Consider the following 27,066-nt stretch of genomic DNA (forward strand, 5'->3'; position numbering starts at 1 on the left):
CTCTCTCTCTCTTTTTTTTTTTTTTTTTTTTTTTTTTTATTTATGAAGGGGATCAAACTCAGGACCTTGCACTTGAGGGGAACACAGAAGCACCACTGAGCTAAATCCTCTGCCTCTGTCTGCTTTTCATAGGGTCTCTATATAGGTCAGGCTGGCCTTGAACGCACTATTTTGCTCAAACTCTTCAAGAGTAGACTTACAGCGAGAGGGAGTTCAACTGGTGGAGCAGCTCCAGGAATCCTCACCCTCACTGACGCGATCACCCACACTCAAGCCTTCCTGGGTTCAGTCCTGCACACATCATATTTTCTTATTGGATTTCGAGTCCACCAAGTGAAAGTCGCCCTCCTGTTGAGTTGCTCCCGGGCATGGCTGTTAGGAAAAGAACACAATAGAGCAAATAATTCACGGGCAATTCTGAGGGGAGGAGGAGAATGGTGAGAGTCCTGCATTTCGTGGAGAGTCCCAGTGTTCTTGTGCGTTTCCAAGGAAACTGAGCTGAGCAGTACTCTTGCTGAGACTCTGTGCTTGGTCTGAATCGCCCCTTCCCTCAGATGTTTGAACTGTGACTTGAAAGGGTCTTGCAGGATGACTTTTGTCTTTTTTATGATGATATCACAGTTTTATTAATTTCTCTTGGATTTATTGATGTGTAACTTGATGTTATAGCTTTTTTTTTCTTGTTGAGTTTTTTGGTACATTTTAGGTGTACAGTACAGTTGCATTCACCATTGGGATCTTGTACCTTTACTTGAAGGGTGACGTTTTTTTGCATTAGGATGGACCGGTCCCAAGCAGATCTCTTGTTCCAGCAAGAAGGATGCCTGGTGCGTGTCTGCCTTCTTGGCTACAGGTCCCACAGATTGTGTAGTTTTCTATCATAAGACACCCTAATTTCCAGCTGAATTCTCATCACAATGATGGACCAAGTTGATTTGTGTGTGAGTATCTGCCTCACACTGCCTTCAACATCCCACTGAGCCCGGCATCCCTTCCCAGATCCCCTGCTTGCCAGCATTTCCCAGGGTTAGCACCTAAGTGTCTGTTTCCTGGCCCCAGCCTCACTGCTGGACGATCAGTGTGGAAGACTAGTTCTCCTCAGCGCTCAGGCTTTCTCTTCGTGTTCCGCTTCATCCCCACCCCAGATCTCTTCCTCAGTACCTCTTTCCTCCCAATCAGTCGTCTGCAGCTTCACTCCTTGGTCATCTAGGCTGGAGCAGAACCAATCCTGGACCTCTCTGCAGTGGGCGGGAGCAGTGGGACTGGAGACTCAGAATAACGCCCTGAGTTCTGGCTCCGGGTTCCCCACCCGCCCACCTGACCCAGCTGCCCTTTCCTGTCCCTCTCCCAGAAGGAGGCTGTGTCTCCATCCTCCTGTGCTCACTTTGGCTCAAGTCCGAAGCTGCAGCATCCCGTGAAGTCAGACAAACCCCACGGGGACTCCTGGGCCCAGACCCCTCCCTCAGGGTGGCCTGGTACCGCTTTCTTCTACTAAGAAACTTCCTGTCACTTGCACCATTTCAGGCTCCTCTTCCTCTCTCTTCAGGCTGTGGTGGACACAGAGACCCGCCCAGGACAGCCACTGGGGCCCCGAATGCTGCAGGGGCGTCCTTACAATTCACCCACTTCAGGATCTCTGGCCATTTCTCAAAAGACTGCATTTGCACAAGGAAACATTAGCTTTAATTTTCCCCGATAATCATGTGAGCAGTGGTGCTCATATTTTTAATTTATTTGCTTTATTTTACTAGTCAGCAGTTGTATTTTGAGAGTCTATTTTCTGCCTCCTGCTCATGGGTAGCATTTGTAGATCTTAGTACTTACTGTTCATTTCATATTGTAAGGACACAGGTAGCTAGGTCCATATTTGTTATATTTATTCCATTCAATTTGGTGCTACAGGGTATTGTTCCCAGGTCCTTTGCACAGAGCCACATCCCTGGCCATTTTAGTTGTCATTTTCAGTCAGGGCCTCACAAAGTCGCACAGATTGGACTTAAGTTTCCGTCCTCTACTCAGCCCGGAGAGTGCTGGGATTACAGGCAGGCATCACCATGCTCGACTGATAGATGGGCTTTGAATAAAAATACTGTCCCATTCAGGATGAGGTAGAGGCCCTATGTCCACTTTGGTATTAGCAGATCAGGCAGAAGAAATCAGCCCAGCTCCTCATGAAGAGCAGAGATTGGCTTTTTGCAGAAAGCACATGGTTATCCGGAAAGTACCCAGGGAAACTCACTGCAGTGATCCCAAGTGACCGTGACACAGGCCATTGACCTCCAACCTAGGTACACACAGTCAGCCTGCTGTTTTACTGAACAGGGCGTTCACCTCTACCACTTTACTATTGTCAGATTATAGACACTATTAGCTAAATGAACGAAAATAACATAACACCGAACATGCTTTAAAGATAAGCGACACTCATGACTTCATGACTGTCATTTCTTGCCAACCACCTGTTCTAATTCTTCCGATTTCATTGGCTACCATGTAGCTCATCCTCCCCTTGGCCAAGGCATGATCTCTCTTGTGGGTTTTTGAAATGTCCCTCACGGTATCAACTGTGTCACTGAAATGTTTCCTCATAATATTCACACTCTAAACCTTATAGCCCATTGCCCGAGCAGACATTTTTCCTTGGATTCTTTCACTTTCCAGGCTGTCCCAGAGTTTGGATCTCTAAACCACCTTTTCTCGGACAGCACATTCACCAAGTGTTCCCTGTGGGTGAAGACTTTGTCTCTAAAGACACCATGTGTCACAGTACACAGAGGAAGCAAGACCCCAGGGATCCTGAGTCCCCTTGACAGGCAGATGTGCTCAACTCCATCAGAGGCCCCTGGTGCTGGTCCTTAGGCCACTCCCAACCCCAGTTCCTTGTCCCACATTATCCAGGAGTAGAATTCAACTCTTGCGTTCTTCTAGGTCTCCCTCAGTCCTGCCAAACTCTCTCCTGCTCATGCAGCATTAGTTTTGCCAGCATTTTGAGAGTGATTCTGCCTTTCATTAATAACACTACTGTCATTCAGCCTTCCTACTGGAATTGGGTTTACTTCAGGCCTTACATTTTCTCAGCCCTTATTTAGTGTACAGCTTCCTCAGAAGCACTCACCCAGTAAGAACTGTTCTAAGACAAGTGCAGGGTGAGGTGTGTGTGAGGTGGGAGCTCTGTTCTTGCTGAGACAGGACACACATTCCATGTTGGCTGAAGCCAGTCTCCATGGGGTGCTGGAGGACATCAGAACAGAAGGAATCAGAGAGTCTGTCCTGAGAGGAGGAAGAAGAATGGAGGACGGGAGTAGAGCAGGAAAGTCCAGCTCCTACTCAGCTGCCCTTTCTGTGCCTCGGGACCTCCAGGAGTGGCCACCAGGGGGCAACATGGGCCTGGAGTGCGGAAGGCCATTGCTGTTGTTCACACTGTCCTATGTGTGAAGAGCTGTTTCCTCCTGGGCTCCTATACAGGGGAGCAAATGCCGTGTTTGTTTCAAAGTCTTTGAGCCCGTAGTGTATGTATAGAAGGACCAGTCAGTGAACCGCGGGCCCCGTTCTGAAGCCCCATCATCACATGAATGTAGAGAATCAGGTGAGAATGTGGAAGGAGAATCCACTCTGAGGGGAAACAGAAGAGGCAGAGGAGGAATGAGACTCCCTTCTCTGCAGTTGGTCCCAGAGAGGAGTGACTGGTATCTGTCAGCCTCTCACAGACTGTTGGTAGTCACGTCACACACTGGCAGGCAGAGGAAGTCCTCAGATTCCCTGGCTGGGAATAATTGATTTAAAATATCATAATAGCAAGGGTACAGACAGAAATGCTGGCTGGTACCATTTCTGGACACTGTCATGGACTCATTGTACCATGACTCAGACAATACGTGTCATAGAATTTTGAGTCATGCATGGTGGCACAGGCCTTTAACCCCAATAGTTTGGAGGCTGAGCCACGAGCATTGCCATGAGTTCAAGACCAGCCTGGGCTACACAGTGAGTTCAAGGCCAGCCTGGAACGACCTACCAAGACCTGTCTCAAAAATGAGAATAGGGGGAAAAAAAGCAATGGAAGACAGAAGAAAGAAAGACAGGAAGGAAGGAAGGATTTCATCCCCGCTAAGTCCTGCTCTCCATGCCTGCAGAGTGACTGGAGTCCAGGGCTGGCCAGAGTAGAATGACAGGCAGGAAGCAGATTTGCGTGGAAGCCCCGCCCTCCTCTGAGGCAGAAGTGGACATAAAAGAGGTGTTGGGGAACCTGCCCAGGGCCCAGGTGTCCCGAGAGAGCAGACTTGGAGCGTCTCCACCATGGCCTGGGCTCTGCTTCTGCTCACGATTCTCACTCAGGACACAGGTGAGGCTTCCAGGGAAGGAGCCACTGGGACAGGTGGTCTGAGATTGTTCCCTCTCCACACCTCAACTGGACTCAGGGCTCACTCACCAGAGAGTATTTTTCCCTCCTTTAGGATGCTGGGCGCAGTCTGCTCTGACTCAGCCTCCCTCAGTCTCTGGGTCTCCTGGAGAGAAGGTCACCCTCACCTGTATTGGAACCAGCAGTGACATTGGGGGCTATAATTATGTCTCCTGGTACCAGCAGCTGCCAGGAACAGCCCCCAAACCTCTGATATATAGTGTGAGTAATCGGCCTTCAGGGATCCCTGATCGCTTCTCTGGCTCCAAGTCTGGCAACACGGCCTCCCTGATCATCTCTGGCCTCGCGCCTGATGATGAGGCTGATTATTACTGCTTTTCATATGCGGGCAGTAGCACTTACCACAGTGTCCAAGTTCATGGGGAAGTGAGACCAAAACCTGCACTGAGATCTGAAGTTCCTGCATGCTCTGAAGATGTTTCCCAGCCCTGTGCAGAAGACTCTCCTGCCACATAACTCATAACTACTGTTTTGTGTGAGTTCTTCTCCTCTGCCACAGTGAATAGTAAAAATATTACACTCCCTGATTTATGCCTTGGAAACATGAAAGTCATCCTCTGTATTGAGTTTTGGGGCCCCAGATGGTGTGAACGTCTCCAACCCTTCACTTGCAGAAGCAGAGGCTCAAGTCCACGCCTGGAGGTCAGTTTCCTCGGGTTCATAAATATCTTCACTGTAGGCATTTCCGTCTCCATGATTGTGACATCCAGGCTTCATTCCCTTTTCCATCAGTGATATCTCATCCTATTCACTTCTAACATGGCCCTGAATATCCTGCCGTGTCTTTAGGCAGGTTATTTTTTGACTAGGTATTTTTGAAGGAGGAGCCATTCCAGTTTTTCATGATGTTTCAAAAGGAACGTGACAAAGGTGGTTTTGGATCAGTGTCTGTCATTTTTTTTTTACCCCATGTATAGAAAACTAACTGTAAGAATGTGAGTAGAATCTCTGTGTTATACACAAAACTTCCTTTCCTCTCCCCAGGCTGACAGTTCTTTCTACATCCCATTGAACCCAGCATCATTTCCCAGATAACTGACTCTCCCATTTGCTAGAATTTCCCAGTGTTACCACCTAAAGTCCTGTGTGTTGGCACCAGCCTCATTTCTGGAGAAATCAACGTAGAAGAATGCTTTACCTGAGACCTCGTGATTTTTTTTCATCATGTTCTGATTAATCCCCCATCCCCAGATCTCTTTCCCATACATCTTTCTTTCCCAGAGTCTGTTTCACTCTTCAGTCATCTAGGCCAGAAGAAAACCAAACCTGGACCTCTCTGCAGCTGGTTCACAGCAGCAGTGGGCAGGAGCCTGTGGGATTGGAGACTCAGAATAACGCCCTGAGCTCTGGCTGTGTCTATGCAAAGCTGGTTAGAGGCTGTACTGTCTTCCAGAATTTGTGCTTGTGTCAATAACCAGCAGAGGGTGGAAAAGGTGCTTTTGTGATGTCTTCTCTGGCATCTGAGATGAGATTTGATCCCTGACTATGGTAGCATCAGTGGGGGTCTTTAGCCAATATCTACACAGGCAGGGATGGGCAGGAGTCACTAATATACATTCTAGTGTTTCTCTTCTAAGACAGGAGAACCCAAAATTCCTCATTAGAGTGCATTAACTGGTTTTATAAGAAGACACATTGTAAAGAGCACCATTAACACCAGATTTGGAGAATGTGATTTTGCCTATATGAAAAATTGTGTGTGCATGCATGTCATGTGCTTCTTATTGTCTGTGCCAGGGTGTGTTTGTACTAGAGACAGAAAAGGAGAGAGAGAGAGAGAGGGAATGGCAGGAGAGAGAGAGAAACTAAAAAAGAGACTCATGTATCTGAATGCTAATAGAAAATAAAAAAGAACTAGGGAACATAGTAAAACACTATGCAGGAGCTGGTGGCACACACCTGCAATCCCAGCAACCCAGGAGGCTTTAGCAGGAAGATTGCAAGTTGAAACTCAACCTGGGCAACTTAGTGAATTAGCAAGACCCTGTCTGTAAAGAAGAAGTATTGGACAAGATCCCAACAATGAATGTAACTGTACTGTATCACTAAAATGTGCCAATAAACTCAATTAAAGCTGAAAATAAAGAAGTATTGGGCTTGTGGCTTAGTACAAATGCACTAGGTTTCATCCCAACTAGCTCAACAAACAAAGCAACAGTGCAACCATTCAGTGGGAGAAGAGCATTTGAAAAGAAATAAGGATATTGGTACAGACGGTGATTTGCAGGGATAGTCAGAAAGAACAGAGAACGTTCTTGCCTCCACAGGAAATGCAGACTAAAGAGTAAATGCAGGCAGAGACCTTAGAAAACTGTGACAGTGTCAGTGTTTCAGGATCGCTCAATTAGAAAATCTGGAAGAATGTGCCGAGATTGAACAGATGTTCCTTCAGAAGCAGACTTTGATCTGCTGTGGGAAAAGCAAGAAAGCAAAGCCAGATTTCAAAGTGAACTCTTGTGCCTTTTCAGTATTCTATGTTATTCTTCTTGTTTTCACTATAAGTTTTTATTTTTTGGGGGGTGCGTACCGGGGATTGAACTCAGGTCCTTGCGCTTGCAAGGCAGGCCACCGAACTGCTGAGCTAAATCCCCAGCCCCTTCACTATAAGTTTTTATTTTTTGGGGGGTGCGTACCGGGGATTGAACTCAGGTCCTTGCGCTTGCAAGGCAGGCCACCGAACTGCTGAGCTAAATCCCCAGCCCCTTCACTATAAGTTTTTAAATATAATCCTCCACACAGTTTTAATATGTAGTAAAACTTGGAAACAGCCCAATTGCCCATCAGTTAGAGACTGGATAAAGTAGATGTGGTTTTTCCATAAAACGGAGTACTACTCAGCCATGAAGAATGAGAAACTAGAGTCATTCATCGGAAAATGGATTCATACTGAGGCCATACTCTTAAATGAAATGAATAAGACACATGTGTAAATACCGAATAGTTTCTCTGGTGTAAATATAATCATCCAATTATGACATGACTGTGCTGTTTTGCTCACAGTAGAGGTGGGTAGAGTTTCCAGTAAGACAGAGTGAAATGGTTCGTTTCTGCCTGGTGATGCCTGGGGACTGCAGAGACTTGAGGACTCACTGCTGGCCTGATGAACACCACGGGGTTGGAATAACACGGATGCAGATTTGCTAGCAGATCTGCCCTGGATGAGGAGCTGTGTGGGGGACTCAGTAAGAACCCTACGTGTTGTCCTGTCCTTCTGTCAGCTGGTCACTGAGGACACTCATGGTGCTGGCCTAGTGCTGAGGCCTCCACAGGTAAGTGACCCAGGTGACACCAGGCAGAGCCCACAGCCTTTACAGACATAATTTCACATCGCACAGCGTCTGTCTGTGACAAGAGAGCAATAGTATCCTCTCTGCTTAACCAGGAGGCGGCGCTATACTCCACCTTTCAGTGGGGAACATTTCAAAGATATTTTAAACATGCTTGAAACATCCGAGTGCATATGCCACTCTCAGAGTACAGGTGTTTCTCAAGCTACGTTAGCCTGACTTTCTTTTAAATTTACCCCTAATGGAAAATATTAAGTTGAAATTTCACTATCGAACTTCCTAATTTAGCCTACCCTACTTAATAAACACACCGTTGGGCAGACTCACCTAACACAAAATTAATGTTTTTCATGAAGTTTTTGGTACCATACCTGTCATGCATTCACTGGCTTTTTCTTCCTCTACAGATGTACCTCTGCCTAGTGCAGAATGATTTAGAATGATTTTTAAAGGAAGCACTACTTCCCTTCTTTTGGCTTTTCAGGATGTGCCTGGCTCTCTCACTGTTTGGCTTATGGGCTACACGATTGTCAACTCTTCAGCAGTAGATCTGAAGCAAGAAGGAGTGGTATCGTTGAAGTCGCTCTCGGGGAAAGCCTCACTCTCTGTGATTCCGTCACCCACACTGAAGACTTGCTAAGCTCAGTCCTGCAGGTATCTTGTTTTCTTATTAGAGCCTGGGTCCTCCATGATTAAGTCACCCTCTTCGCTGGATTACTCATGGGCATGTCTACTGGTAATTAATGGGTGTTGCTGATGAGAAGAGAACAAAGGTGAGCTTGCTATATTCCTTGGAGAACCCGGTTTTATCTTCACATCCAAGGAAACTGAGCTGAGCAGCGCTCAAGTTGAGACTCTTTACTTGGTCAGAACTGACGCTTTCATGAGATGTTTGATCTTTGACTTGAAAGTGTCCTGCAGGCTGACTTTCTCTGCATTGAGATGGACTGCTCCCAAGATAGGTCTTTTGTTCCAGAAAAAAGGGATGTCCGGTGTACGATTTCTTGGACATGGATCCCAAGCATTATCTGATTTTCTATGGTGTGGAACCCCAATTTCCATTGAGAATATCAGTCATAGCAGTTGACAAAGTTCATGTATATATGAATATCTGGCTAACAATTCTGTCAACCCAATCGATCCCAGCATCATTTCCCACATGACTAACTCTTCCCATTTGCCAGAATTTCCCAGTGTTTGCTTCTAATGCTCTGTACCCTGGCACCAACCTCATTTCTGGACAAATCAATATGGAAGGATATTTTACGTGAGCACTCGGGCTTTCTCACCATGCTCTGATTAATTCCCCTGCCCGCAGATCTCTTCCTCAGTACCCACTTCCTTCCCAGTAAATAGTCTGCAGCTTCACTCCGTAGTCATCTGGGATGGAGCAGAACCAATCCTGGACCTCTCAGTAATGGCTTCACAGCAGCAGTGGTTAGGAACGTCTCGGCTTGGATTCTCAGAATAATGGCCTGGCTTCTGGCTGTGTCTATGTGAATCTGGTCAGAGGTTGTGTCTATGTGAATCTTGTAGTGTTTGTGCTTGTGCAATAACCAGCAGAGGGTGGAGAAGGTGCTTTCGTGGTGTCCTGTCTGGCGTGTAAGATGAGATTTGATCCCTGACTATTGTAGCATCAATGGGATCCTTTAATCAGTATCTGCATAGGCAGAGAAGGACACCAGCACATTCTACTGTTTCTCCTTAAAGACGGGGGACCAAAATTCCCTCATGAGAATATATTAATTGGTTTTATTTTAAGTAGCATTATAACAAACAACTGTAACTACAGGTATAGAGAATATGATTTTACCAATATGAAAAAGTGTGTGTTTGGATGAATGCCACGTTTCTTTGTGTGTGTCTGTATCTCTGTGTGTTTTTGTAGAGAAAGATAGGAGTGGAGAAGGAGAGGGAATGGGGGAGAGAGGGAACAAGCAGAGAGGGAGGAAGGAAGAGAGAGAGACTAGAAAGTGAGTCACACCTCGGAATGCTAATAGGAGAAAATTAAAAAGAACTATGAAATACATTAAGACAGCATGCAAGGGTCAGTGGCACATGCCTGTAGTCCCAGCAGTCTGGGACCTGAGGGAGGAAGATTCCAAGTTGGAGCGCTGAGTAACTTCATGGATTGCTAAGACCCCCCTTTCAAAATAAAGTACTGGGGTTGTGACTGGGTGCAAATGCCCTGGGTTCAATGCCCAGTACCTCAACAAATAAGGAAAAATATAACCATGTGGCTTGGGAAAGAGCATCTGAAAGGCAATAAGGGTATTGACTGAGCTTGCCATTTGCAGAGGACAGTCGGAAGGAACAGAGAACGTTTCTGCTGCTTGTTGAGTATTTGCAGAAAATGCAGACTTAAAGAGTAAATGCAGGCAGAGCCCTCAGAAAACTGTCACAGTGGCAGTGTTACATGTTTAGAACATGTAACATCTATTAGAACATCTGGAAGAGCATGCAGAGGTTGGGCTGTTCTTGCTTCAGAAGCAGACCTCTGGCTAGTGTGGGGGAGGAAAGGGAAGAAAGCCAGGTTTTAATCTAAAGTCTTTTCTTTCTTTTCAGTGTTCTCCGTGTTCCTCTTTTTGTTTTTACTGTGGCTATTTTCAATGATCCTCCAAATGGTAGTATAACACCACCATGCTAATTTGCTCATGGTTGAAGAGGATAGGGATTCTGGTTGAAGATGGAGTGAGAATGGATCATTTCTGCTCGGTGATGTCTGGGGACTGTGGAGACTTGGGCACTCACTGCTGGGCAGATTAACATCAAGGGGTTGAAACAACGTGGACGGAAATTTCCAACAGGTCTGTTGTGGGTGATGAGTTCTCCGGGGGCCCGGGTAAGGACCTCACATGTCTGGTCCTCCTGGAAGCTGGGCCCTGGTGATGTTTAGGGTGCTGACTTGGTGCTGCAGCCTCCAAAGGTAGGCGACCCAAGTAATTCCAGGCAGAAGCCCACGGTCTTTACAGACAATTTTGAGCTGCACAGGCCCAGTTCTGTAGCATCTGTCTGTGACGAGTGAACAACAGTGTCCTCTCTGGCTAACCAGGAGGGAGAAATGGAGTCCACATTTCAACAATGGAATCTACCAAAGAAATTTCACACATGTCTAAAACAGCCACATGCATATACTACTCTCAAAATACAGGTATTTGTGATTGGATGACTTTCTATTAAATCTACCACTAGTTGAAAATATGAAGTTGAAAATTCTTTTAATACAACTACATACTGAAAATCATAGTTTAACCTACCCTATTTACAAAGTGCTCAAAATACTTTGCTCGGCACACCGCTGGGCAGACTCATCGAACACAGAATGTATTTTATAATGAAGTGTTGAAAACCTCATGTAACTCGTGGGCTATTGTGCTGAAAGTGGAAAACAGAATAGCTGTCATGGTACATCATCCTACCAATGTAAATTTAAAAATTGCTAAGTAGAACCATTGTAAATCAGGGACATTCTGTGTTCTGCAGAAATTCATAATATGGGAACTGTTTCCTTGTGGCATGAGCCGGAGTTAGGTAAATGTGGGTTCTACTCCCACCTTACACACCACAAGTTAATTTACAAGTGAGCTTAAATAGGGAAATGCACAAAGGTGAGAGAATAATAAAACACAATCTTGGCTTTAATCTGTCTCTGTCAGAATCTGGTTTACCTCTTTTCCACCTCAGGATACCTGGCTTCTATACCTAAGGTTTCCTGCACCTGCCTTTCCATGCAACACGCACACCTCTAGGCACTAATGAATTTGTGTGAATTTGTGACCACCTTGCCTCCTGGTCTTGAAGCTCTGAGAAAAGAGCTTGTGATTGTTCCCTTAAGAAGACTAACACAGGACATTTGCACAAATCTATGGGTGTAGGACTGGGGATTTAGCTCAGTGGTTCCAGCACCTGCCTTGCAAGTGCAAGGACCCGAGTTCGATCCTTAGTACCACAAAAAATAAAAGCAAAAACCTACAAATCTATGTGTACAAGGAAATGTTTCAATACATTTACACATGGGACAACTAGGTAATTAGAATATCTGACACCTCAAATACTTGTTACTTCTCCATGTGAACTATATAGAGTCTCTCATAGCTACTCGAAATATACAAAACATTTTTGTTAACTATAGTTTTCCTACTGTGAAATAGCAAACCAGAATTTATTTTCTTACCTATCTTTCTGTGTTCAGATTTTCCCCATCCTCCCTTACTCCCTATATTCCTTAAGCTCTCCTACCATTTTTTTCACTCTCTTCTTTCTTGAAATCAACATTCTTTGGTCCCATGTGTAATTGAGATCACGTAACATTTACCTTTGAGTGCCTGGTTTATTTTACATAGCATAATATTTTCTAGATTCATCAAGATGTTATCATTGATAAGAATTCATATTTTCCCTTGAGGCTGAATAGCATTCTTTTGCATATATATATATATGCAATATTTCCTTTATTCATTCATCCACTGATGAACATTTAGGTTGATTCAATAACTTATCTATTGGGTATAATGCTGCAATGAACATAACGTAACAGTGTTAATGTTTTTCAGTATACTGATTCATTTCCTTGGGTGGGTCACTGTGATTTTGTTCCTTAACAAAAATTTTACTGAATAGTTTGGAAATAGAAGCAGGTCCACGCATGTTAATCTCTAGTACTACTTGAAAGATCTCTTCAAACGTAGACGAAATTAAAAAGGACCGCAGCACCCAATGGTTTCCTGGCAAGGGAAGACTAAGGAGGGAAAGGGTTGAGCAGAGCTTTCTAACTGGGACTCAGTTTTTTTCCTGCTCAACATCCCCACCCCGAGAACACCAGGCGGCAATGAGGGATAGATGGTGAGGGCACTTGCTGTGGTTTAGGTCGATCAGTTTCAAGGTCTAGGATCTGCTTTCCTTTTAATATCTCCAAAGAGAAAAGGAGACAGGAACAAAATCAGTATGCTTCATATTTTCCACAGCCTCTTTCTATCTATTTTACATTTTGAAAAGAGTAATACTGTTCGTTAAAGGAAGCATCCACTTTAATTGTGTTTACGGAGGATGTTGGAATTGGTCTTCGTATGTTTTTAATTCGTCTGCTCTGCTTTTTCATTATTAATCATATTTTGTCCAAATAACTCTTTTGCCTCCACTTGTAGTTCTCAGTTCTCTTTCAGTCTCATTTTGAGGACACGCACGTATGGAACACGTTTAGAACATAATTATCATTTCTGTCACATCAGCTGGGGGCCCTAAGGAACAAGAGCAGTGGAGGAGGCTGCTGCTTACGAAGACCAATTGTTTTCTTCTTGCAGAAATCCCCTGGGTACCTAGAATGCTCCCAGGGGCAGTTCTCGGTGACGAGTCTCCCAGGAACACCTACACTTGCTCCGGACACAGCCACTCAGCTTAGCTGTCTTCTGAGCCAGTCCCTCAAGACGGCCCAGAAGACAGGACACAGATGGTGTGTGTGTCTCAAGTCTGTCGTGCCCAGTGAGTTTGCAGTTGTAGAATCCCGGACAATGTAACCCGCGTACTACACTCTGACTCCAGTCTCAGACCACTTTGAAAGGAAGAACAGCTGCTGAGTGAGGATGCACTCAGTGTGAGGGGAGAATCAAGGGGCCAGGGAAGGATGACTAATGCCCCTCCGCATTTCCTCCTTTTAAAAGAAGAGGGATTGTGTGTTTCTCAGCCTCTCAGAGATGTCTTCACTCTCACTGCATGTGGCAGGCAAAGGAAGTCCTCAGACAGCTTAGCTAGGAACAACTGAGAGTCTAGTAATAAGGGTACAGACACAGAGGATGTCTTCATTTCCTGGGCACTGCCGTGGACTCATTGTGCACTGACTAAGAGTTTTCCTCCAAGCTGGGTCCCGCTGCCCAGGGATACAGAAGCCCAAAGAGTTCAGGCCAGGCTAGAATGAGAAGACCTGGGTGAGGAAAGCACATCTGCATAGAGACTCCTCCCTCTTTTGAGGCAGCAGAAGGATAAGAGGTCCGGGGAAGCTCTGCAGAACCAGTGCTGCAGTGTCAGAGGGCAGCACCCTTGGAGTAGCACAACATGACCTGGGCTCTGCTTTTGCTCATGACCCTCACGCAGGGCACCGGTGAGGCCTTCCTGGAAGGGACTACTGGGACTTGTGGCCCGAGGTTGTTTCTTTACCTCAGGGTCCACTGGCCACAAAACTGACTTACCAAATTAGTTGCTCTCTTTTCAGGGACCCGGGCGCAGTCTGCTCTGACTCAGCCTCCCTCGGCCTCTGGGTCTGATGGACAGAAGATCACCATCACCTGTGATGGCACCAGCAGTGACATTGGGAGGTACGATACTGTCTCTTGGTACCAGCAGCTGCCAGGAACAGCCCCCAAACTTCTGATATATGGTGTCAGCAGTCGGCCTTCAGGGATCCCTGATCGCTTCTCTGGCTCCAAGTCTGGCAACACGGCCTCCCTGAGCATTGCTGCCCTCCAGCCTGAGGATGAGGGCGATTATTATTGCTCCTCGCGTGGTTATGATACGCTTCTCACAGTGGCCCAAGTTCATAAAGAAGTGAAAGAAAAACCTGCGGTGAGCTGGAAAGTTCCTTCTCCCATGCCCTGAAGATGTTTGCTTAGATTTTTGCAGAGGGAACTCGTGCCACCTAGACCAGAATTTCAGTTTCCTCTGAGCTCCTCTCCTTCTCCACGGTGAAAACACGCTCTCTGCTCTATTTTGTTGAGTTATGAAGGAGTCTTCTGGTCTAAGTTGTTCGACTCAGCTGGTGTGAGTGTCTCCAACTCTTCACTGGAAGGATCAAGGGTCAGGTCCATACCAGGAGGTCCAATTTCCTCAATTCCATGAAAGCTCTCACCGTAAATGTTTCCATCTCCCAGAATTGTGCTACCAGTCTTCCATCAGCTTTCCATCAATGATATCTCATTTTATTCATGTGTACTATGGCCCTGAGTATCTCTTGGTATCCCTAGATAGATTATTTTTCTGCTTAGGTTTAGCTGAAGGAAGAGCCACTCAAGTTCACAATATGTTTCAAAGGGAATTTGACAGAGGGGCTTTTTTTTGGACCAGCGTCTCTCTCTTTCTTTGTACCCCACATATAGGAAACTGACCATGTGAGAATGTGAGTGGAATCTCTGTATTATACAGAAAACCTCCTTCCCAGACCCTGTGTTCGATAGACTCCTGTCCTGAAAGTAGTCTGGCTGGAGAGAATGGGCTCCTAGCTAAATGGCTCTTTTTTTTCCATAAGAGAAGAGATATTTGTTGGATATTCAATTCCATTTCTCAAGGATTCTTAATTCTTAATATATATGATTGCCATGACACAACGACCTAATTGCATACAGAGATGGTCCTTGATTTACAATAGGGTCACATTCTGATAAATCCATCAAAAATTGAAAATATCATGGGTCAAAGTGCGTTTCATACCCCTGACCTATTCACCATGACAGCTAAGCAGAGCCAAATATGGTGGAGTAGAGGTTGTGTTCTCTTTGTGATGGTCGGACTGAGGGATTGGTGCTACAGTTCACTGCAACTCATCAACATAACAAGAGTGTTTCAAACCACATACTACTGGCCTTGAAAAAAAAATCAAAATTGAGAATTTGAAGTAGGATTTCTAGTAAAGCACACTGCTTCCTGCCAGCATAAAATTAAAAAAATTTTTTGACTAAATCAGAAATAAGCTGGGAACCATATTGTAAGATGAGATGGAGAAATATAGAGTGAGGATATACAGTGTGTGTGTGTGTGTGTGTGTGTGTGTGTGCATGCACATGTGCTTCCATATATCTGCAGGAATTCTGTAATCCACTGATAGTAGGCCCCAGTGTACATAGGGCAGAACAGCTTTACAAGATGTCACAATTTCCAAGCATTTGCACTGAAATCGTCATGACCCAAAAGGTCGCATGATCACTGAAATATGACATTTCTGGAGCCTGCCATTACATTTTGGGTCAAGTGTGTATGGAAATTCCAAATGCATGAATGATCTCTCCTATGCTTTGTAAGGTAATTAAACTACATATGCATATTTCTAAACAATACGAGAAAGCATATTTATTGAGACAACTGGAAATATTTGACGTTTTCATATTTCAAAGTGCCTGTCCATGTTTGACCCTTCAGTGCCACTGGGGACTCAGCACTCAGGGCAGTTCCAGTTCCCTCTGGGGATTTCCTTAGCCAACAGCCATCGCTACATTCTTGCCTCATTCTGGGAGGCACCCAAGAATTCTACCTTCAGGTGAATCATTCTTTTTTCTCTAACTCCCGCCTCAGCCTACTGAAGGTTCAAGGAATGGGGTTTCCGATTAATCTCGGGGATCCTCCTGCCTCAGGTTCCTAAATGCTGGGATTATATGCAATGTGCCACCTGGCGGAGCTACATAGATTATTTTTCTGGGGAAATTCCTATCTTATAAAAAGGAACTTGAGATTATATTCAGGTCAAAAAAAAAATCAAGAAATGGCCACTCAAATTGGTTAAAAATCCATACTATTTCAACTTGGTGATCCTGAGCAGCCAAAAGGATGTAGAGCCCAACCCTCTCCCACAGGCCTGAGCCTCCCAAGGTCAGAGTCCAGCAGCCCCTCCACAGGCAGCAGCTGTTTCCACCAAGGACCAGAGATTTTTAACTGAGGGTTTTTGCATAGCCTATCCCTAGTCCCAAGGGAGTTTCCTCACCTCAGTAGGGTAATTATATTAGTTTGAATCTATCAGGTTCTGTTCTTTCCTCCCCTCATGGGACCTTGAAAGCATGAGTCACCTTGTCAGTCTCTTTCCTTTTTGGTCAAGGACACAGCACAACTCCTTGGTTAACAGAAATTCGGGCAAAGCATGGGACCTTAGGACAGCATGGTTTGCCACACATGTGGAATTCAGGACAGTGGGGTCTAGGACTAGAGTCTCAGGACGAAGAGCAAGACTCTACTTGGCTGCAGAGTGGGTACCAGGGAGAGGGAAGGGAAGAGCAATCACTCCCTCCAAGTCATCAGCCCAGGTACCTGAGAGCAGGGCCTCAAAGCAGGTCTCAGCCCAGCTCTCGCCTACCTGGCCTTGCTCAGCCAAATCATCCCAGAAGCCACCACAGAGTGTGTTTGCTAAGCTGCCCCAGACCTCCTGGAATGCCTGGAACATTCCAGGGCTTCACATCCTTCCTGCCCCTGATGACACTGGAAAAGGATCTCTCCTGTCTGAGGGAAAGCAGTTCGAATCCAGGACCCCACTCAGATTCAGACCCCCTGAAAAGTCCCATTGTTCCTTTCAGACCCTCACACACCGCAGTCTCCTCAGAAGGAGATGCAGCTCCCTCCTCACTCTCCTGCCGTTTCCTCATTCCGCCCCCACCACATCAGGTAGGGCCCAGACTGCTGATGACTAAAACTAGGACCAGTCAGGCTCTGAACATACACTAATTATCTGCATAGGAGCTGCACTGGTGAGGTTCTTCCCTTTGATTTCCTGCTAACTGAGGAATTTTATCTAAGTAAGTTTAACTCAGCGATCAGAAATGTTTTTTCACTACCAAATATATGTCAGCATTCGAGGCAAATAGAAGCGATGACCTAATTTTCTCTTACAAAAGATAAAGCTGGAAATAGAATGACTCTTCTGTTGGGAAAGCCACTCTTCAACAAAATGCTAACTTTTGTTGCTTTTATTTCACCTCTCTCATCTAAAGACTTCAAGATGGCTGCTTCAGTTCCAGCCATCACACCCATATTCAAGCAGAAAAGTGGTACAAAAATCAAATCTCCTTCCCTGCGTCCTAAGAGAAACATTTCCCAAGAAGAAACTCAGCCAAAAGACTATTATTCCCCCGCACCTGCTCTAGGACGCACCGTCAATCACACTGGGAAAAACCTTGGAAATGGGTCCGGATTGCAGAAACTGTGGGGCATCAGGCACAAGTAGAAGATGATGGGGATCAGGTCACCTGTTGAGTCCATAACTCAGTGTGACTACTGCACAGCCCCGAGTCCGGTGTCTGCCAGTGAGAAGCACCAGCACCACCTTCCTGACCATCACTGTCCCAGAATTACGTGCACAGGTGTGTCAAGGGGCCCTCCTTTAAATTTCTTTTTTTTTTGTATTGGTGATTGAATTCCAGTTCTTGCGCTTGTAAGCAGGCCACTGAACGGCTGAGGTAAATCCCCGAACCCCTCCTCCTTCTCTTCCTCGTCCCTCCTCCTCCTCTAAATTGAGGTGCTCATTTTTCATGGTAATCTGAGCCCCCTGTGCCTGATGTTGACGGATGCAGGGGCCACACACAGAACGGAAATCTCTGGGGCCAGCAGGCCATAGACCAGGCAATCAGTGCATGATCAGCAGCTTCTGAATCTACATCTGGATCAAGGAAGCCCCTGAACCTCCAGCACTCTGTGTAGAGTGGCCACCAGGAGGCGGCAGAGAGTCATTCGGCGAAGCCACACCACATCTCTGTCTGAAACATCCCTCAGTTGAACTTCTACCTGGTCGCTGCCTATTTCTCTCCTGTGAACAGCAGCCAAATGTGATCTCTCAGACTTCCCAGTATAAGGCACAAAATGCTTGCTAAATAAGCTTGCTTTCTCTGAATTAAGGTTTTTATTACATGATATCATTTCTCTGGCAACTGAATACAATTCAATTATAACAAACACTTGCATGAAAGTTTCCTGGAGTTTATACCCCACTGGGACATTCATATAAACATTTCTATCTCACTTGACCTGACCCTGGGTTTCTGTGCATACTGGCTATACTAACACACAACACTTATGATCTACCTGAGAGCTCACAACCAAATGCACTAACTCATAGCACTTCTTAGCAATTGAGAAAAATTTTCAGTACTGTGAAATGAATCTGTGAAGTTCACAATGAACTACTTCTCCAGTTCTTTTTTATTTTGATATTGGATCTCTCTACATGGAAACACTGCCTGGGTGGGACTTGAATTTGACATACTCTTACCTCCACCTCTCAGGATGCTGGGATTACAGCCATGCATCCAACACCGGCCTCAGTGTAGGACTTTAGCTGTCTCTCTGCTAAGAAGCTGTGTGATCTGGACAGTGCCTGTGCCAGGCTGAGTTTCTTGCTGTCGTCCTTCAGGTGTATTCAATGAGTCTGCACTGGGCTCAGTCATTGAAGCTCTAAAGTGGAGCTGGGACTCCCCTGACATCTGACTTTGCTAGAAAGCATTCATGGACAGGGTACCCGGCAGCTAGACCAAAGCCAACTGCCTCAGAGCAAGGATTAAACACAGGAAAGTCCTGGGCTTGGTCAAAGTCAGATGTGTGTCTTCCAGTCCACCGCTACATAGGACCAGGACCACCCGCACGCAGGACGTCAGGAGGCTTGGGAAACGGCAACTCCATTTCTGATCTCTGATTGCCGAGAAGGCTGACCCACAATAGCAGGACACAGTGCAGGGTACAGCCTGGGCCTGCTTATGCACTGAGAGGTGAAGGAGCCTCCCAGGGCTGTGGGTGGGGCTGAAGGGCCGCCCCTACTCTTGCTCTGTACCTAATCCTGAGCCCTGCTCTGGACATCAGAAATCTCCCCAGTGGCACCCTGAGCTGGGCTGATTTACATAATGCGCAGCTCTCTCCTACAAGGGGATAAGAGGCCTGGGAGGAAGCCACCCAGCCTGGCCTCAGGAAGGAACACGCGGGCAGCTGTACCATGGCCTGGACCATGCTTTTCCTTGGCCTCCTTGCTCATTGCACAGGTGCTACCCCGGGACCCTCATCTGCCCACCTGGCCCTGGGCTCCTCCCGGTTGCACCCAGGGTAAGTGTCTGAGGGAAGGAGTGCTCCTCCTTAGTCTCGCTTCTGCTTCTCTCTCCCTGCAGGCTCTGTGGCCTCCTATGCGCTGACGCAGCCATCCTCTGAGTCAGTGAGTCTGGGACAGACGGCTAGGATCACCTGTGAGGGAAACAACATTGGAAGCAGCTATGTACAGTGGTACCAACAGAGGCCAAGCCTGGCCCCAGTGCTGGTGATATATAGTGATAACAAGCGGCCCTCTGGGATTCCTGACCGATTCTCTGGTGCCAACTCGGGCAACACGGCCACGCTGACCATCACTGGTGCCCTGGCTGAGGACGAGGCTGACTATTACTGTCAGGTGTGGGATAGTGATAATGCTCACAGTGACACAGACACATGGGGAAGTGAGACACAAACCCACCACCAGCTGTGCTCCCACGGCCCCTCCCTGCCCTACCACAGAGACAGAGGCTGCCACAAACAGTTTCCAGTTCATTCAACCCCTGCTCACAAATTCCTCAGACATTGGGGCAGCTCATTTTCCATACGAGCTTGGAAGCAGAACAGTGATTTATTTCCTGTTTACAACCTTGACCTCCAGGGCATGAAGGACCTTGATCTAATGCAGAGGGTGACCCAGATGGGTGCAGTCCTCAGCACAAAAAATACCCACTGCAGGATGACAGTGACAGCAAGGATGGGAGGTGTAGGGCTCTGGCTTTAGCTCAGTGGTTCTGCTGACTTGCGCTTGCAAGGACTTAAGTTCGATATATGGTAATAAAATTTTTTAAAAAGGAAGAAAGAAATGCAGGTGTGTGTGACATTTCCAGAAGGAAACAGATGCAAGTCTCTACTGTGTGTGTGAGGTGCTGGGTGAGCTGGGTCGTGAAACACCCAGTTCCCCTGGTGCACACAGGGCTCCTCCCTCCACCTACAAGGGCCCTTCTCTCCCACCACACTCACTGCCTCCATTGGCTCTGTGAGGTCCAGTCCCTCTCCCCTGCCCCTGGGCCTCCCCTCTGCACACCCCGCTCCTTTTCCCTGTTCCATGCCAGGGTCTGAAGGGAAAGTCAGGCCTATAATCATGGCCAGAAGCTTCTACCCCTACCAGCTGCGGGGCAGCCGTGGGGACACCATTGAAAACATCCCTGAGAAATCAGCCTTGTCCACAGCAAAGTAGGCCCCAGGGATGGACCTGAGTTCCCTAGAGAGAAGAACCTCTCAGGTCACCTTGGATGCCTCCTCCTGCCACACTTGACTCCATAGACCTAAATCTTCTCCTTGCTAAAGCTCTGTTTTCACCTAGTTACTATTGGCTGGCCCCTCCTCATACTCATCGGAAGTTTACAATGAATGTTCAAAGTGAAAATTGAAATACGTACAGATTTGAACATTGATGGATTAGTTCTATGCATTCTTTTACTGTACACAAGTTAAAGCATGTAAATTTAAAACTGCCCAATGCATTTAAAATGGAGGCAGTGAGAGGAAAAGGATTGATATTTGTGCTAAATTTCTTCATTGTTCTTCCTGTGAAGTGTGGATCATCCCACTTATTGTTATGATTTCAATGAAATCAAGCTCTCTGCAGAGTCAGTGTGGGCCTAGAATCCAAGGGGCCTCAACCTCTCCCAGAAAATGAGCTTCTGACTTTAACTCCCTAACCACGGCTCTGAGGCTGCAGGAGAAGGACGGGGGCCTCTTGCTGCATCAGAGCAGAACACTGCCGTTGTAAAAGAGACCTAGTGACCGCATTTCCTCCCTCTTTCCCTCTCAACCATGCTCCTCTAGAGTCCTCGAGAGCTGCAGCAATTTAGAGTAAATCACTACCCGTAGAGACCTGCCCTTCCTGGGGTGATGACAGTGGTCAGGAGACCCAGACCAGTTGTAAGTTTAGGAGGCAGAGCTCTGTTCCATCTCCACCCTGGCCAGAACCTCTCTCCTCTTCCCTTCCCCACAATCTGCATATTTGTCTTTCCCATGCACTGCCCCAGGATCACCTCTCTCAGAATCCTATCTGGGACCCAACCTTGGACTTGACCCAGGCTGCTGCTTGGGACCCCTCAGGATAAACTCAACAGTCTCCTAATACCTTTTTTGTTGTAGCAACCATTTGTAAAACATTCCAAATAATTCCACAGCTCCACAGCAGCAATCTAATTCCTTCCTCACTCTCGAAGGTAACTGTTCAGCCAAATGCATAGTGCCCTCTCCACAGAGGAAGAAAAGAAGTATGGGCATCTGCCTCACCAGGAGCCAAACAGAGTCCAGGGAAAGACTCCACCGTAGGAAACCTCACTGCTCTGCACCAAATATCAGCCAAACCAGCAAGGTGATCCCAGGAAGAGTTAGCCAAAAACAAGAACTGTGCTGCTCAGGTGTTGAGCTCTAGGTATCACTGGACAACTATTTCTATTTGTTACTTTTTTCATCAGAAGTGAGCAAATTAAGATGGTGAGACCTCTGAGACTTTTTTTTTCTTTTGATTTTTGTGATGCAGGGGATTGAACCCAGGGAGGGCCTCATGCATGGTAGGCAAGAGCTCTTCCACTGAGCCCTTCCCCGGCCCTGAGACCAGATTTTTGTTCCACTCCTACCCCTTCCCAGCTGCTCACTGAATGGATCATGTGTCTCTCCCTTAACGTTGAGGTGACCAATTAATTGCTTTCTGCCTCCTTGAAAGAAAAGAAAAAATGATGTTTGTGCCATTGATTAAGCCATATCAATTCATCTTATCCTTTGCTGGGTATGAAGCTGCTGTCTCTGAAAGTGACATCTCACTGTACTTTGTAGCAGCCAGTGCTGGAGAAATCTTGAATAGCTTATGTACAAAACTTTTTGAATTTTATAATATTTTGAAATGTTGCTTCTTTAGGGTTGGCGTGCACGGCTATTCTGTCTGGGTGTGAGAGCTCATGGGCGTCTGTGGGCTGGTAGTGTGCTAATAATCTTTTGAAATTTTTTCCACACCCAGGCCCCACTTTTAGGTAAGGTTTCTGTGAGGTCTGCTGGATGTACATCCTGCTGCTTATTGGCTTAACATGTATGCTCCTTTGTTGTGGTCTCTCTTTGGGGCCAGTCGGGAGAAGGAAGGAACAGGAGTGCAACAGTTTTGTTACTGAATATTATTGCCAAGTGTCTTTTTTGAAATAAATAACCAGTCCCCCTTTAAAAAAAATAGATGAGCTCACAATCATGATGGAAACCATGAAGGCCCAGCATAGGAAAGAAATGTAAACTATGAAAAGACAACATAGGGAAGAAATGGAATCTATGAAACAGATTCAAACATGACCAAGAGATTAAAAACTCTATTGAAAGCATTTGCAGCAGAATGAGCCAATGAGAAGATAGAACATCAGATAAACAAGATATGATTGTTGTCAGTGACCAGGAAAAGAGAGATGCCTGAAGAATACTAAGGGATCGTGAGACATTCATCCAACAGTTCCTAGATAATGCAAAAAAGAATAACATTAAGACTGATAGGAATCCATGAAAAGGAAGGAGAAAGTAAAAATGACATAAAAAAAACCTGTTCACAGAATTAATGACAGAAAACTCCCCAAAGAGAGGGAAAGTATTGGACATACAGATAAATGAGGCATATAGTACTCCAACTAGCCATGATCAATATATATATCTAGACATATAATAATCAAGTTACCAGAAATCCAACTGAAAAGCAAAATACCTACAAGCAATTAGAGAAAAGAAACAAGTCACATGCAAAGGGAATCACATCAGATTCGTAATAGAGTTTTCAACACGAACCCTCAAGTCAAGGAGAGCCTGGGGGGAGTTGTTTCAAGGCCTAAAAGAAAACAACATCAAGCCAGGTGTGGTGGTACAGGCCTGTAATCCCAGCACTTGGGAGGCTGAGGCAGGAGGATTGCTGTGAGTTTGAAATCAGCCTGGGCAAAAAAGTGAGTTCCAGGTCAGTCTCAACTACAAAGTGAGACCCTGTCTCAAAAAACAGAAAAGGAAAAGAAAACAACATAGTGTCACCATGTCTAAAAAAAAAAAAAAAAAAAAAAAAAAAAAAAAAAAAAAAAAGAATAAGAAAAAGAAGAAAAGAACTTCCAAACTACACTGATGTATCCTGCAAAACTTTATTTCAAAATTGACGGGCAAATAAGAAATTCCACAACACAAAACAATTGAGAAATTTCATGAATACTAAGCCAGCACTCCAAACAATTCTAACCAATATCTTAGAAAAACACAATGAAGGTCACAACTCCATAAGGCCCAAGACAGCAAATACACCAGGCAAGGCGAGAAATTAAAAGGAGAGGGGCAAAAGTTAAAGAGCCAAAAACAGGAAAATGACATGACAATAAGTCAACATATATCAGTTATAACCATTAACGTTAATGGGCTCAATTCACCAATAAAAAAAAATAGACTAGGAGAATGGATTAAGAAGCAAACTCCAACAATATGGTCTATACAAGAAACCCACTTAATTCACAACAAAATTGATAGACTGGAAAGGGATCTCCCCTGTCTGAAGGAAAGCAGTTTGAATCCAGGACCCCACTCAGATTCAGACCCCCTGAAAAGTCCCATTGTTCCTTTCAGACCCTCACACACCACAGTCTCCTCAGAAGGAGATGCAGCTCCCTCCTCACGCTCCTGCCGTGTCCTCATTCCGTCCCCACCACATCAGGTAGGGCCCAGACTGCTGATGACAAAAACTAGGACCAGTCACGACCTGAACATACACTAATTATCTGCATAGGAGCTGCACTGGTGAGGTTCTTCCCTTTGATTTCCTGCTAATTGAGGAATTTTATCTAAGTAAGTTTCACTAAGCAATCAGAAATGTTTTTTCACTACAAAATATAGGTCGGTACTTGAGGCAAATATAAGCGATGACCTAATTTTCTCTTACAGAAGATAAAGCTGGATCCTAGAGGAGGACTCAGCACGGGATGTTTCTGTTTACTGGAAACAGGCAACTGCAGGTCTTGATAAGCAGAAAATCTAGTGTCATCAAAACAGCTGTTTTCTGTGATGTTATGGAGATGAGAATGCCTGTGAGTTGTTAGAGACCCAGAAGCTAGGGCGCAACTATATCAGGTAGATTTGGGTGATAACCCAGATATTAAACCAAGGACAGCCCAACAACAAAAATAAAAATGAGAAAACACTTAAGCAAAACACAAAGACAGACTTCCACTTCACCATTGGCAAACAGTAGGACAAAGGAGGATGAAAAGGCCGATAGTGAACCACCAGGACACTCTGAACGCAAAGCATAGGAAGTAACAAAACAGATCAAACAGGCTCAAGAAAAATTCAAAACAGAAATAATTTCCCAGATAGCCATAGAGATGGTCAGCAAAATGAAAGTCCTGATTTGAGACTCTAGAACAGAAACTGACAAAAAAATAGATGAGCTCAGGACCATGATAGAAGCCATGAAGGCCCAGCATTAGAAAGAAATGGAAACAATAAATGCCCAACATAGGAAAGAAATAGAATCCATAAAACAGATTCAAGCAAATATCCAGGAGATTACACACTTCATTGAAAGGGTACACAACAGAATAAAGGAATGTGAAGATAGAATCTCAGGTATAGAAGATAAGATTGCAGTCAGTGCCAGTGAAAAGAGAGGTCTATTAAAAACAGTAGGGGATCATGAGAAATCAATCCAGCAACTCCTAAGTGATGCAAAGAATAATAACATAAGATTGATAGGAATCCATGAAGTAGGAGGAGAAAATACAAATGACTTAAAAATCTGTTCACAGAATTAATGGCAGAAAACTTCCCAAAGAGAGGGAAAGTATTTGACATACAGATAAATGAGGCATATAGGACTCCAACTAGCCATGATCAAATATATATGTATATATGTATATATGTATGTATGTATATATGTATATACATACATACATATATATACCTAGACATATAGTAATCAAGTTGCCAGAAATCCACTGAAAAAAAAAAGAAACAAGTCCACATGCAAAGGGAAGAACATCAGAATCGTAATAGAGTTTTCAACATGAACCCTCAAGTCAAGCAGAGCCCGGAGGGAATTGTTTCAAGTCCGAAAAGAAAACAAGTTCAAGCCAGGTATGGTGGTGCAAGCCTGTAATCCCAGCACTTGGGAGGCTGAGGCAGGAGGATCACTGTGAGTTAAAAAAAAAGAAACAAGTCCACATGCAAAGGGAAGAACATCAGAATCGTAATAGAGTTTTCAACATGAACCCTCAAGTCAAGCAGAGCCCGGAGGGAATTGTTTCAAGTCCGAAAAGAAAACAAGTTCAAGCCAGGTATGGTGGTGCAAGCCTGTAATCCCAGCACTTGGGAGGCTGAGGCAGGAGGATCACTGTGAGTTTGAAACCAGTCTGGGCTAAAAAGTGTGATCCAGGTCAATCTCAACTACTTAGTGAGATCCTGTCTCAAAACACAGAAAAAGAAAAGAAAACAACATAGTGACAAGAAAAAGAAAAGAAAACAACTTCCAAACTACACTGATGTATCCTGCAAAACTTTATTTCAAAATTGACGGGCACATAAGAAATTCCACAACACAAAACAATTGAGAAATTTCATGAATACCAAACCAGCACTCCAAACAATTCTAACCAATATCCTAGAAAAACACAATGAAGGTCACAACTCCATAAGACCCAAGAGAGCAAATACACCAGGCAAGGCGAGAAATTAAAAGGAGAGGGGCAAAAGTTAAAGAGCCAAAAACAGGAAAATAACATGACAATAAGTCAACATATATCAGTTATAACCATTAATGTTAATGGGCTCAGTTCACCAATCAAAAAAAATAGACTAGGAAAATGGATTAAGAAGCAAACTCCAACAATATGGTCTATACAAGAAACCCACTTAATTCACAAAGAAATTCATAGACTGAAAGTAAAAGGATGGAAAATAGTTCTCAATGTGAGAGGAGCCCAGAAAAACGTGGAGGTAGCGATCTCCTTTGCAGACAAAGTAGATTTCAAACCAAAACTAATTAAGAGAAACTAAGAAGGACACTACATCCTTGTAAAGGAAAAAATCCAGGAGGAAGAGATGACAATCATAAATACATATGTACCAAATATTAATGCCCCCAACTGTACAAAACATATTAGTGGATATGAAAAACAAAGGTAGCACTAATACATTTGTAGAGGGGGGAATCTAAATACTCCAGTGTCACAAAGAGACAGATCATCTGAACAAGCAATCAACAATGAAATAACACACACTACATCCTTGTAAAGGGAACAATTCAAGAGGAAGAGCTGACAATCATAAACATATATGCACCAAATATAAATGCCCCCAACTATATAAAACAAATATTAAGTAACATGAAAAACCAAATAAGCACTAATACAATTGTAGTGGGGGATTTAAATACCCCACTATCACAAATTGACAGATCTACTAGGCAGAAAATCAACAATGAAATAATAGAACTGAACCAAGCTTTGGAACACATGGACTTAATAGATGTTTATAGAGTATTCCACCCCCAAAAACCAGAATATACATTCTTTTCGGCTGCACATGGATCATTCTCCAAAATAGACCACATATTGGCTCACAAAACAGGTCTAAATAAATGCAAAAAAATTGAAG

General features: G+C 44.9%; 2 gene segments (V, D, J or C); both read left to right on the plus strand.

The window, feature by feature from the left end:
- Positions 1-4,247: 4,247 nt before the first annotated feature.
- LOC104848104 overlaps positions 4,248-27,066 on the plus strand; it is a 115,704-nt gene continuing 92,885 nt past the window's right edge. Inside the window, 2 exon segments of the V gene segment in view lie at positions 4,248-4,342; positions 4,455-4,758. Coding sequence covers positions 4,297-4,342; positions 4,455-4,758 — 350 coding nt within the window.
- Positions 13,407-14,559, plus strand: LOC104848105. The segment is given in 2 exon segments: positions 13,407-13,801; positions 13,913-14,559. Coding segments are annotated over 2 exon segments (429 nt in total).

The sequence above is a fragment of the Fukomys damarensis genome, unplaced genomic scaffold (assembly GCF_012274545.1).
Source record: "Fukomys damarensis isolate Sample0158 unplaced genomic scaffold, DMR_v1.0_HiC HiC_scaffold_12, whole genome shotgun sequence".
Taxonomy (NCBI): domain Eukaryota; kingdom Metazoa; phylum Chordata; class Mammalia; order Rodentia; family Bathyergidae; genus Fukomys; species Fukomys damarensis.